The sequence below is a fragment of the Bos grunniens genome, chromosome 21 (genome assembly GCF_055505025.1).
Source record: "Bos grunniens cultivar Pamir isolate PY7600 chromosome 21, Bosgru_T2T1.0, whole genome shotgun sequence".
Taxonomy (NCBI): domain Eukaryota; kingdom Metazoa; phylum Chordata; class Mammalia; order Artiodactyla; family Bovidae; genus Bos; species Bos grunniens.
In genome coordinates this window covers 68,377,563-68,391,573 of record NC_141185.1, presented here as the reverse complement: position 1 = coordinate 68,391,573, position 14,011 = coordinate 68,377,563, and the positions used below count along the sequence as shown (strand labels likewise).

Genomic DNA, 14,011 nt, shown 5'->3' with positions numbered 1-14,011 from the left:
CAGGAGTTGTGGCCTCAGCCAGACTTGTCTTTCATGTTCTCCTGGGGAATAGGATGCTACGTAGTTTTCTCCTGATATTTGAAGAAGTAAATGAGCATAGTGTCCAGGAGTTTGGGCAAGCTGATGGACCCTTCTTGTATTGTTTCTTTCGTTTTGTGTGTGAGTGTGCACTGGTGTTGGGAGGCTGAATCTGAAAGGAGCCTTAGTGCCTTTCCAAGGAGATCAAAATCCTATGTTGATGGGAAGGTCCAGCATGTTTTCCTGATGCGGGTGGATGGCAGGAAGTGAGGAAAGCTTGAACAGCAGGAAATATGCCCAGAATGGTGGTTGAACCCATGGGTGAGTAAGCAGGTGGATGGATAAGTTTTTCAGTCAGGTTTCATGGACTTCTTTGGTTTCCTTCAGGTGCATTTGGAGCGAAGGACAACAGTGGCAGATTTATGGACCATCCAACAGTTTTCCTCTCCCATAATCAGTTTCCTCTGTGGCGGAATTCCAGATCCACAAGTGGTTGGTATCATGTCCTGTCTTGTCCTGGTGGCCAATTATGAGGCAAAGGGGATGCATGAGGCAAACAGAAAACATCTCTCCATGTTCTCCCTGTGTGCATGGCATAAGGTGTGCCTCAGGATATCCACATGTTATCTCTATATCCAGCCCACCTATCCTTTCCCAAGTTTAGGAGTTTTTCCTGGAATTCAGTGGGCTGGACCTGGTGAAAACACAGGAGTCAGTTGCCCACATAAGCGGGTGCTGTCTTAAGGACAGGAGAGGCTTTCTGTCACAGGGGTCTTTTTGTTTTGTGGCCTGCTGGTGCAGCAACACTGTGGTCTCTTGTGTTCCTAGCCTCAAGCCAGAGACATCATCATGGGTTCAGCAGCTGCAGCTGTTTCTGGATTCTGTCATGGCATGGCTTGTGCTGTCAAGATGGTCATGGATCACCTGGGTCTTGTGTTGTCTCCGGGGCCACTGTAGTGATGTTTCACTGCCTTAAAAAGTGCAATACATCACAATGAGTAACTTACATGCTATAAAAAGGGTGGAGCACCACATCTTTGCGTTTCAGAATAGTTCCAATGGCCTGTAGCTTTTTGTGTTTTTCAAGCTAAACACTTGTAGCACGGCTGTAGTCTGGGAAACAAGCACACTTGTGTGCTACCTAGATTGTTCACAGCTGTACTGTGGAGCCCCTTTGTTGCACAGCCCAAGAACTAGTTTCATGGATAATCTCCTTGTCAAAGGAGGGCCTTATTCTTATGCAAGCTCTCAGATACCTTTGTTCCTTCCCCATGGTGGTGAGACCATTTTGAGCAGAGTAGGTACCAAGAGTGTGTTTTCCTGGAGGGACAGTGGTAGTTCAGACAAGGTGGCCTCCTTCCCCTGAGGGTGAATTGGGGTTTCTTAGAGGTTATCTTTACATTGGGTGAAAAAGTTGGCTTAAAGCTCAACATTCAGAAAACGAAGATCATGGCATCTGGTCCCATCACTTCATGGGAAATAGATGGGGAAACAGTGGAAACAGTGTCAGACCTTATTTTTTGGGGGGGCTCCAAAATCACTGCAGATGGTGACTACAGCCAAGAAATTAAAAAATGCTTACTCCTTGAAAGAAAAGTTATGACCAACCTAGATAGCATATTGAAAAGCAGAGACATTACTTTGCCAACAAGGGTCCATCTAGTCAAGGCTATGGTTTTTCCTGGGGTCATGTATGGATGTGAGAGTTGGACTGTGAAGAAAGCTGAGCACCGAAGAATTGATGCTTTTGAAGTGTGGTGTTGGAGAAGACTCTTGAGAGTCCCTTGGACTGCAAGGAGATCCAACCAGTTCATTCTGAAGGAGATCAGCCCTGGGATTTCTTTGGAAGGAATTATGCTAAAGCTGAAACTCCAGTACTTTGGCCACCTCATGCGAAGAGTTGACTCATTGGAAAAGAATCTGATGCTGGGAGGGATTGAGGGCAGGAGGAGAAGGGGACGACAGAGGATGAGATGGCTGGATGGCATCACCGACTCGATGGATGTGAGTCTGGGTGAACTCCGGGAGTTGGTGATGGACAGGGAGGCCTGGCATGCTGCAGTTCACGGGGTCGCAAAGAGTCGGACATGACTGAGCGACTGAACTGAACTGAACTGATCTTTACATTGTGTTGTCAGTGATAATAAGAGAAGTAGATTAGCACAGTCTGAGACCAGTGAGTTGACAGAACATCAGCACTTCATCCTGCTGGCCCCTTGACACTGAATTTTCCCTGTAGCAATGCACGCATTTTTGGCTTCTGACACACCAAACAGAATTGCAGCAATTGTGTCATAGATGCAGTATGAATCTCAACTCTCCTGTGAGCATTGCCTCTGTCTGCTATGTGCCTGTTGCTATTCCTCATGCCTGCAGATATTTTCTTGCCTCAAGTTAATTTGAGTCACCAACTTGGAATACCATTGCAACAGGTGACCCTTTGCATATTCTGTGACACTTTGCTTGGGGAGGTGAGGCTAGGTGAAATTAGTGATCCCCCATATCTGAGTGGACATGCAGCCCATGGGTTTACAGGTGGAACACCCACGGTTGTAAGTGGCAGTTCTTTCCCAAAACCTAGTGGTTTGTCTACAGGCCTCTGGGTGCCGGGGTTACACCTTTACCTTCTGTGCTTACTCTCTGGCATTCAAGGTCCCATGGCCTGAGGCTTGACTACAGTTCCTACCCTTGTCTTGGTTCTGGGCGGTCCCAAATGCTGATGTGATTCAGTTCGCCTACAGTCCTAAGGTAGAAGCCACATCTTTCCACATGCAGTGTCTGAGCACATGATAGGATTGTGTTGACTCCCACAAATGCATTCCTTGGGAATTTGAACAAAATGAGTGAGCAGTCCTTGTGGTCTTCTCATTAGAATTAAGTTCCAGCCTGTGATTCCCACAGGGAAAATAGAATGCCATCTTGCATTTGCTTCCTTGTGCTTTAGCAGCTTCACTGTGTAAGTTGAGGGTGACAGCCTTCTCATGGGAAGAGGAGCCACTGGGAAAGGAGCCTGGGACTCCCGTCCTCCTTGGATGGCTACAGACAACATGTCTGGTCTTGGTTTATGAGCCCAGTCAGGATTGTGGTCTCCTGCTGTGGGTGAGAGTGAGATAGCAGAGGATGCAGGAGTTGTTTGAGAGCCTTTGGGCTGCCACTGTGTTCATGCCTCCACTCAGTTGTTGCCTTGTCTCTTGGAGGAAACCATTATCTTTACACTCAGAGTCAGAACAGGAGTCCTTGCCTAGGGTGGTCTTCTGTCGTGTTCTGGAGAGAAAGGACAAGAGTAAGTTTCTCCTGATGATTGGAGGACATCAGTCACTGTCCCCAGCACGTTGTCCAAGCCTATGTCTCCTTTTTGGATTGTGTCCCCCTTGTATGTGAGTGAACATGAGTGTTGGGAGGGTGGGCCTGGAAAATGTTTTGAGGTAATAAATATTCTGTGTTAATGGGAGAGTCTGGCACATTGGCTCTGAGGCAGGTGTATTTTGGGGCAACTGAAAGATGAGAGGGTGGTTAATGTGTGTGGAATGGTTGGTGAACCCATGGCTGGATTGGTGAGTGGAGGTATCAGCGAGTCTAGAGTGCTCCCTGAACTCTTTTGGTTGCCTTCAGTGCATTTGTACTCAGTGTCTAGAAAGCCTGGCGAAACAGATTCAGGGACTATCCCCTATTTGGCCTCTCTTTGATTAACTTGCTTCACTTTGTGTCTTCATGGTGGTGAGTGTTTGTCATTGTAGTATTGTATCATGTCTTGGCCTGGGTGCTGATTATGAGGCATGAGGTGTGTATTTTCTCCCCATCTGGCTACATTTTCTCTGTGTTGACCTTGTGAAGTTGTTCCTCGGGCCATCCTAATTTTTTTTTATACCCAGCCCTCCTAGCCTTCCCTGAAGGTTAGAGTTCTTCCCAGAGGTCATTGGGCGGGAACTTGTAGGAACAGGGAGTTGGCTGCTAAGGAGAGATTGCAGGTTTAAGGGCAGGAGAGGCTGTCTGGGGGATGGGTCATCTTGACATGCCACCAGCTGGTGCAGTGAGCTCATTATCTCTAGCGTGCCTGGCCTCAGTCCAGAGAATCAGTGAGGATTGTGGTCACAACTGTTTGTTGAGTTTTCTCATGGCATGGCTGTGGGTGTCACATTGTTCCTGCAGGACCTGGGTCTCAGTATGTCTCTGAATATGGCTGTGATATTACTGGCTAAAGAAATTTCAAAGCCTCATGGTGAGTGTCCCAGTTGATGTAAAGTGTCTAGCTCTGTAACTGTGGGTTTTGGTGTAGCTTTGCGTGTTTTCCAAGTTAAGGGCCTCTGTCTTGGCTGTAGGCCAGGAAGTAAGTGCACTCTTGAGTCCCCGAGAGTCAGTGCAGGGACTCTTTCTTGTGGGGCCCAAGGAGCCACTTTTCATTGTGGACCTCACTTTCAGAGAAGTACCATTTTCTCATGTAAACTCCCAGTTTCCTTGTTACCCTATTGGCAGGTCCATTGTGAGCAAAGTCGGTGCCAAGATTGAGTGTTTTCCCGGAGTGTCAGTGGCTGTTAGGTTGGCAGGGTAGGCCGTTTTCCTGGGTATATCAAGAGGTTCAAAAATTACACCTTTAAGCTGTGTCAGCAGGCATGGTATTCAGGAGTGGAATTGGAGGGCCCAAAACCAGGGATGTTATAGACCAGTGGCTTTCTTTGGCCTGATAGTTACCCACTCTGAAAGTGTCCTTGCCCCAGTGCATTCACATTTGACTCCTGCCACACAGACTAGGGGCAGGATATGAAACAGAGGCAAAACAGAGCCTAGTGTTCCAGGTGGCACTGCCCCTTTTTCCTGTGCACCTATGCATGTTCTTCAAGTGTATATGTAAATTCTTGCTTCAACTCAGGTGGAGTCCCCAGGGATCAAAACCATCAGTGTGGTATCCTTCCCATATTCCATGACATCAGGCCAGGTGAGGTCAGGCAAGGGAGCCCCTGGAGGCATGTTGGCATACAGCCCATGGAGTAATGGTGGAATGCCCATGGTGGTAAGTGGCACTTCTTTGTGGCAACCTAGTGGTTTGGCCTGGACCTCTGTGAGCTGGGGCTGCACCCTCAGATTCTGGGCTTTTCCCTAGGACGTGCGAGCTCTGATGGCCTGAGGCTTGACTGCACTACCTCCCCCATGACTGGGCTCTGATGGGTCCTGAATGCTGATGTGATTGAGTTCCCTGGCCATCTCAGGCTGGAGGCCATAGGTCCAGAATCTGAGCTCATGCTTAAACTGATGATGACTCCAGAAAAGGGCATACCTTGGAAATCTAAATAAAATGAGTGTGAAAAGCCTCTACTGTCTCCTCATCAGAACTGGGGTCCTAAATGTGGCTCCCACAGGAAACGTAGACAGGGTGTCACATTGCATTTTCCCCCTTGGCCATCAGGAGCTACTTTGTGCAAGTTGAGGGTGATGACTTTCTTGTGGGGAGAGGAGCCTTTGGGAAAAGGTCTGGGACTCCATCCCTGGGGGATGACTAGGGACAGTATGTTATCCCTGGATGCATGAGGCTAGCCAGAGCTGGGTTCTTCTTCCACAGGTGGGAGTGCAGGTGGTAAAGGAAGTGGGAGCCTTTTAGGGCCTCTGGCCTGCTGTTGAATTCTTCAGGCCTTTGCCAGGTCCCTGGAGGGCACCTAAGTCTTTACACACAGGGTCAGAGCAGGAGCCCTGCTTCTCTGTCATGTTCTATGAGGAGATGGGATGAATGTTAGAAGGTTCTTCCTGATGCTGTTAGGAAATTAACAGACCACCATCCCTGGGATGTGGGCCAAGCTGACAGCCCCTCCTCAGATCGCATCCCCCTTGTGTGTGTGTGGCAGGGAGGGGTGGTCAGGGGGAGAGGGGACGGCCACTGGGCTTGAGACATTGGGCCTGGAAAATGTCTAACAGAATTTTTGAGGAAATCAAAATTCTGTGTAGAGGAGAGGGTCTGGCACTTTTCCCTGAGGTGGGCAGATACTAGGGACAGAGAATGGCAAAGAGAGTGAGAAATGCACTAGGAATTGTGCATGAACCCCTGGGTGAAATGCTTTGTGGATGAATTGGCAAGTCTGTAGGGTTCCTTGAACTCTTTGGGTTGCCTTCAGGTACATTTTGAGCCAGTTTCAGGAAGCACTGATGGTGCAGGTTCATGTACCCATCCCCCAGTTGGCTTCTCCTTTGATTGACTTGCTTTGTGGTAGATCTTTGTGGCAGCAGGTTTTTGGCATCAAGGCATTGTATTACGTCTTGACATGGAGGCCAATTATGAGGCAGGATGTTTGTTTTGTCCACGTCTGGCCAGGTTCTCCCTGTGTTTACAATGTAAAGATATTCTTCAGGACATTACAGGGTCATTTCTATACCCAGCCCACCTAGCCTTCTCTGAGGTTTGGAGCTCTTCCTGGAGGACATTAGTCTGGATCCTGTGGAAACAGGGGAGTCAGCTTCCAAGGAAAGGCAGTCCGGTATGGGGGTCATTTTGTCATGCCACTGGCTGGTGCATCAAACCTATGGTCCCTGAAATGCCAGGCCTCAGGCCACAGAAGTCATGGTGGATTCAGAGCTTGCAGCTGTTTGCTGGGTTATGTTGTGGAATGGCTGTGAGTGTCACATTGGTCCTTGAGGACCTGGGTCTCATGGTGTCACTGGGGTTGGCAGTGATATTCTTGGTTTATGAATTTGCAAGGTTCTGTAGTTTTGGTGACTATAGATGTCACCATGGTCCTAGAAGACCTCTTGGTTTGCTTAAGTATGGGCACTGATGGGACAGGCTTTCGAAACTGCAAGGCCCCACATCAATTTACTCAGTTGTTTTAGGTGTCTTGCCTTACAACTTTGGGCATTGGATAGGCTCAGTTTCCTTTCTGTCTCTGTGTGGTCCAAATGAAGGACTTTTATCTTTGCCTTAGGCTCAGAAGCAATCTTGTTCTAAGTACTTACCTAGCTAATGTAGCTGTCCCCAGGTTGTGTGTAGACTTTGTATGGTATATCATTGTACATTTTCTTTTCTTTTCTTTTATGTGGCTCGTTGAACATTTTTATTTTAGCTCTGTAAATCAGGATTATGAATTTTTTCTTATTTATTCATCTTTTTATTTTCCTACTTGTTTTCTTCACTTTTTGTCATATGTGTTATATTGTGATATAGTTGCCATAGTTTTCAGTCAAGTGCTTTATAATAAGTTTCAGAGCCCTCCTTTCTCATTTTTAATTGGTGTGCTGCAAGAATTTAAAAAAACTCTTTGTATTGATGTATCTTTTATTGACCCTTATTTGTGTTGTATGTGACCTTATAATATCACAGTTCATGTTTTTTTTTCCTCTAGTTATTTTAATTGTTTAATTGACCTTTTAAACCAAGAATTTTTGCCAATTTAAATATTTTTTAAAATAATAAATTACACCTAAATGTTTCTTAGATATAGCTCTTTCATTTTTTGCCTTCATATTTTTCAAAATGTTATATAATTGAACATTTTTTTTTACATTCTGTTTCTAGTTGCCTTTTTTAGTTTCTGGATTTTTAACTGTAGAGATTTTGTGAATTCACTGTTTCATATGTTTATACTACTAATTTTGTATGTTTAACCTTAACTGTACAATATTATGGACTCTGGAGAGTCTCTTGGACTGCAAGAAGATCAAACTAGTCCATCCTAAAGGAAATCAGTCCTGAATATTCATTGGAAGGACTGATGCTGAAGCTGAAACTCCAATACTTTGGCTACCTGATGTGAAGAACTCACTCATTTGAAAAGACCCTGATGCTGGGAAAGATTGAAGGCAGGAGGAGAAGGGTATGACAGAGGATGAGATGGTTGGATGGCATCACCGACTCAATGGACATGAGCCTGAGTAAACTCTGGGATTTGGTGATAAACAGGGAGGCCTGGCATGCTGCAGCCCATGGGGTCACAAAGAGTCAGACACGACTGAGCGACTGAACTGAACTGATGTCCACATGTAAAGTCATCTCTTGTGTTGTTGAAAAGGGGTATTTGCTATGACTAGTGCATTTTCTTGGCAGAATTCAGTTAGGCTTTGTCCTGCTTCGTTTTGTTCTCCAAAGTCAAACTTACTGTTATGACTCCAGGTGTCTCTTGACTTCCTACTTTTGCATTCTAATCCCTGATGATGAATAGAATATCTTTTTTAAGTATTAGTTCTAGGAGGTCTTCTAGGTCTTCATAGAATTGGTCAATCAGCTTCTTCTGCATCCGTGGTAAGGGTATAGACTTCGATTACTATAATGTTGACTGGCTAGCCTTGGAAAAAGTCAAGATGTTTCTGTCATTTTTGAGGTTGCACCCAAGTACTGTATTTGGGACTCTTTTGTTGATTATGAGGGCTACTGCATTTCTTTTATGGTATTCTTGCCCACAGTGGCAGATATAATGGTCATCTGAATTAAGTTTGCTTATTCCTATCCATTTTAGTTCACTGATTGCTAAGATATTGATATTTATTCTTACCATCTCCTGCTTGACCGCATCAAATTTCCCTTGATACATGGGCCTAACATTCCAGGTCCCTATGCAGTACTGTTCTTTGCAGCATCGAATTTTACTTTCATCACCAGACACACCCACAACTGAGCAGCGTATCCACTTTGGCCCAGCCACTTGATTCATTCTGAGGCTATTAGCAATTCTCCACTCTTCCCCAGTAGCATATTGGACACCTTCAGACCTGAGGCACTCATCTTTTGGTGTCATATCTTTTTGGCTTTTTATACAGTTCATGAGGCAAGTATACTGGGGTGGTTTACCATTCCCTCCTCTCAGTGGTCATGTACAGTTGTGAGAACTGGACTGTAAAGAAGGCAGAATGTCAAAAATTGATGCCTTCAAACTGTTGTACTGGAAAAGACTCCTGAAAGTCCCTTGAACAGCAAGGAGATCAAACCAGTCAATCTTAAGGGAGATCAACCCTGCATATTCACTGCAAAGATTGATACTCAATCTGAAGCTCCAGTATTCTGGCCATCTGATGTGAACAGGCAACTCATAAGAAAAGTCCCTGATTTTGAGAAAGATTGAAGGCAGAGAAGAGGGCATCAGAGGATGAGATGGCTGGATGGTGTCACCAATGCAATGAACATGAACTTGGGCAAACTCCAGGAGATGGTGAGGGACATGAAGGCCTGGTGTGCTACATACAGTCCATGGGGTCACAAAGAGTTACATGACTGGGCAACTGAACAACAGCAGCAACCTTAATTTGTTAGTATTCTTTTTAATGAGTTATTTAATATCTAGGTATCTTATTTTTTCACACAGATCCTTTGTGGGATTTGAGATCATTTTTTCTGATTTTAAATTTTTTTAATCTTTTGATCTGCACTAGTTTCACTTAATATCTTCCATGTTTTGTGCTCTCTAATAATGATCCGGTCTGGTAAACTTTTCTTACTTACTATACAATTCCATTTTCGTTTCATGTATTTAATTTATATTGTTGTTATTTACGGGAGATTTGTCTTCATTTTCACTTTTTAAAGATATTTTATATTCACACTTCACATTTTCATAAGTATTTTATTATTTATTCTGATAACTGTATTGTTTCATCTTTTGTTTCTTTAATTGATTTTCTATTCACATTCTTTTCATGATTACTTTTCTTCTGCAATGGGTCATCTTTTCATTTCTATCTGGAAGCTTTTTATTTTAGTATAGTTGATAAATAATATTGTGCCAGTTTCTTTATATAGCAGAGTGACTCCGTTATACACATATATACATTTTTATACTCTTTTTCATTATGATTAATCACAGAGTATTGAATATCATTTCTTGTGTTATACATTTAGGACCTTGTCTATCAATTCCAAATATAATAGTTTGCATCTACCAACCCCAAACTCCCAGTTCATCCCTTTGCCTCCTCTCCTTCCCCTTGGCAGCCACAAGTTTGTTCTCTATATCTGTGCTTGTGTTTCTGTGTTGTAGATAGATTCATTTGTGCCTTATTTCAATTTCACATGTAGGTGATATACTACTTGTCTATCTCTTTCTGACTTAACTTCATTTAGTATGATAGTCTCTAGTTGTAGCTCTATTGGGCAGTTTTTATATTAAATTAGGGTACCTAATTTCTATTACAATTTTTATTTTAGTTCTTAAACCCTGTTTTGGTTTAATTCAATGTCTTATATCTTTCTGGTTTGTGGTTTTGTTTGCAGTCCAATTGTCAGAGCTGAGTTGTTGCTATTTTGGTCCCTTGGTTTCTTTGATTTTGCTCAGTCTTCATGTAGCTCCTGCTAGTCATGCATAAGGTGTTAGAAGGTTTTTTTCTACACTGAATGCTCTCTCTGGAGTAAGATAGACTCTATATACAGAAATCAATAGTTTCTGTTAGTTCAGGCAGCTCAATTTCATGGTGTAACCTGATCTGTGTCACCTGGCTTTTAGCCTTCTTAGGTACAGAGGGAGATTCTCTGGTCTAGAAGATTATCTAGTCTAGAGATTTTTAAGACTTAAGGAGAATACTGCAGTGTAGGGATTCCCTAGGCAAGTTGATCAGTGAAATTGTTACCAAAAAATTTCACTTTTGCTCTATTTTTATAGTTCAACTCAGAATCACACTTGATTTCTTATGAAATTATATTTTATAATTTGTTAATTATATTTGTTTCACCTTGAGAAGTGAAATGATGGAGAATATCTGACTAAATCTGCCATTCAAACCTCACAGTTCATTGGAGACTCTCACACTGGTAAGCATTTTGTCCTGAGAATACTGACATTAGAGTGTTATAACATTCCAATGATAATAAAACTCTGGCCAAGCCAGTTAACTGATACTAGATAATTGACTATGATGACGTAGTCTCCATCATTTAAAACTGCTGATTGTTGTGTCTGAGGGTGTTGGAATCTTGAGTGCTCAGTCTCTGCTACATAACTTACTGTCCTACTACAAATGTACCTGTATTGGTGATGAGTTCAAAGTGGGTCTCAGAGGAATCTGAATAAAATGTCTGACAAAATTACTTCTGTGAGGTGAGGTCCAGCACAAGGGACTATACTAGGCTATGGAGGGAGTTCAGTTGGTCAAGTAGTATCAATAGTGGCTATCATGTTTAAAGTTAACAAATAACTTTGACAAATTTTACAGTTGCCTATAAACATCTGATTTGGTGGCAGAAAATACTGGACAGTATTTGCCCTGATGGAGGGTAGAGATTAACATAATGTTGGAATAACATCAGAAACATTTTAGGAGACAAACACATTATTTTATTTCAAATAAGGGTATGTTTGTGAACTCTACCGTTTTGTATCTAGTAGACCAGTGGACACATTTACCTCTTATCTTTTCCACATTTTACTTTTTTCTTTCATGTAGCATGGATCTAGTACTGAGTTTCATATGAAAGAGAAGTGACATAAAGGACAGGATTGAGAGTAAGTTAGCCTTTTCATCTTTGAGGTTCATTCTCAAGCTGGTAAACATTTTGTCCTGAAAATACTCCATTCTTCTTAGAGGTCATATAATATTGAGGTGAATATTAGAGGTCAATAATGGTAAGTCTTTGACTATTCTCTTCAGCCTTGGAGCCTGGGAAGTATATGGTCTCCAAGACTGAATATGGTAGGTTAGTGTGTCTGTGGGTGATGTATTCCTGAATACCTGGTCTTTTGTTTAACTGAAATACCCCTTTAGTAATGTGCCTGGATTGATGACTGTAATAGTTGATCTCAGAAAATCTGAACCTAATCAATTCTGTGAAAATGAGAACCAGAACCCACCTTGTACAAAATATATGGAGGGAGAGTTGAGTTTTTTTTATCTGTGAGGTATCAGTAGAGACTGTTGTATTTGAAAGTTCACCAATGTGCATGTGTTTGATAAACTGAATTAGGCAGAGGTCTGTACTTCTACAGTGTTGGGATAATATTGAAACTCTCTTGAGTGCTCATGTGGCAGCATTAGACTTGAGAACCAGCACATGAGTGCTAAAAATGTGGGGTGCAGTTATGCCTACACATGTTTGTCTGAGCTGCTGGAGTCTTCTGAGTGACAGTCTCTTTAGGGCAATTAGATGGTCAAAATTCAAAGAGATCATAGGTTTTTATTCTTCACTTCTATATTAAATGAAACAATTACATGGAAATTGAAGCATAGATACTGTATTTTGGAATATCTTCGTAGTATTTTTAATCTGCTTGCCAACTCTGTCTTCAATGTTTTCAACTGTCATTTAGTTGTATCTCTCTTTTTTCTCCCATTATGTGAGGAAGCAGTTTCACATACATTTGATTGTTGCTTCAATTATATGCTGTATTAAACATTTTTAGATGTGAAATCATAATAAAATTCTTGCATTTTTATGTATATATATATCATGACTTCTGCCCTCAATGTGTTTCTTATGTGTATAAGAGCAATTCTGGTTGTAATGCATGGTTCTGAGGCATGTGTACTGGGAGACTTTGAACTAATGGCTTGTAAAAACTTAATCTGTACACTACCATACTCTGAAGAGTGAGTGTAACTGTTCTGCTGTCCAGTTGTCCAGTGACTATCTATGGTGAATATTGTATAAACTTTTATCATTATATTAAGATTTTCTTTCTCAGTCTCCTGAATTTTTCCTTGTGCTTTATAGATTGGAAGTGATGTTTAATGGAAGGTACATTTTGTTGCTTGGAATTCTCACCAACACACCAGGGAAGTGCCATTTTGTCATTGGTAACAGCTTTTGCATCTGAGAATGGCAAAACAATATATTCCAGAAATACAACCCAATTTTCAATAAGATTTTTGCAGGATTGTTTTTATTATTGTTTTTTAAGAAGTCAGGAATTCACATGGCTTTATGAAGACTCTGTTAATTCAAATACTGCGAGGCATTAATAATATGGTGAGTTATTCATGTTTTCTTTCTTTTTTATTTCAATAATGTTTGCTCTTTCTTTGCTTGGAATAAAACTTTAAAATACCTAAGTAAACCCCAGGAGATGAGCAAACTCCAGGAGATGGTAAAGGACAGGGAAGCCTGGCATGCTGCAGTCCATGGAGTCACAAAGAGTCAGACATGACTGAGCAACTGAATAACAAGTACACAGAGAACTATTCCATCTTTTGTTTGGTTGATAAATGGACGTTATCACTTCCCATCTTTATATGTATTTACTCTGTTACTACAATTCAAGATGGACCAAGAGCTTGGTTTCATATGAATGAGTTTATTCCCTTGAGATCTGACATGAAGGAGAGCTTCAGGAACAGTTGTACCTCTCATCCTGAAGGGTTACTGGGAATTTTTCATGCTGGTAAGCACTTTCTCCTGAAGATACTGACATTCCTCTCAGGGGGTATAATAGGAGTGTCATCCTCCAGTGACAATGGGGCTCTGACTATGCTAGTCAACCTTGGGGGTCACCATTGATGCTGGTCTCCATGGTTGAATAGTGTGGACCAGTGTGTCCCAAGGAAGACAGAGTCCTAAGAGCTCAGGGTCTACTACATGTTTCATTCTAAAATTTCTTTTTATAAGTGCACCTGGAAAAATGATGACTTTTAAAATGAACGTCAATGGAATCAGAACAAAATGAGTACAAAATCGCTTATGTAAGCTAAGGTGCAGTCCACAGGACATGCTAAGCAAAAACATGGAGCAATATTCAGTTTGCTCAGCAGGTGCTGTACCCCAAAGGGACCTATGGTATTGGGAAACTAAGATGCCAACATATGCTAGAGGAGCTGAATTGTACAGTAGTTGATCAACAACCAATTTGGGATGGTATGATTAACTCTGGGTACTTGGCTGCCAGCATCTACAAACCTGTAGTAAATAAACTCTGGGTAATCACTACTTGAATAATGAGTTCCATGAGAAATCTTTGTAACTACACTTGAACCATTCACACATTTGTCTGAGCTGCCAAAATATTCTGAGTGATTACTGATGTCTTCAGCATGCTTGGATTGTCAAAATTCAAGGTTACGAACTTCTGCTCTTCATTTTCTATTAAGTAGAACAGTTATA

General features: G+C 42.2%; 1 protein-coding gene and 2 non-coding genes across 38 annotated transcripts in view; all 3 read left to right on the top strand.

Moving 5' to 3' along the window:
• LOC147349853 (uncharacterized) overlaps positions 1 to 14,011 on the top strand; it is a 36,815-nt gene that overhangs the window by 6,463 nt on the left and 16,341 nt on the right. For 30 of the 36 annotated variants that reach the window (XR_015150174.1, XR_015150176.1, XR_015150175.1 and 27 more), the window contains one exon: positions 406 to 510. The exons of 4 other annotated variants lie outside the window; for them this stretch is intronic. Coding sequence is in view for 25 of the 32 variants with exons in the window: in XM_086364952.1 (XP_086221078.1) it covers positions 406 to 510 (105 nt within the window). In the remaining 7 variants the exon portion in view is untranslated. Of the gene's footprint in view, positions 1 to 405; positions 511 to 846; positions 5,317 to 14,011 lie in introns of those variants that run through there. 2 more of the 36 variants (XM_086364928.1, XM_086364927.1) reach the window with 1 other exon arrangement.
• LOC147349856 (small nucleolar RNA SNORD116) lies at positions 2,811 to 2,901 on the top strand. The gene has a single exon (XR_015150731.1). It is a non-coding gene; the product is annotated as a small nucleolar RNA SNORD116 (small nucleolar RNA).
• LOC147349855 (small nucleolar RNA SNORD116) lies at positions 5,260 to 5,354 on the top strand. The gene has a single exon (XR_015150733.1). It is a non-coding gene; the product is annotated as a small nucleolar RNA SNORD116 (small nucleolar RNA).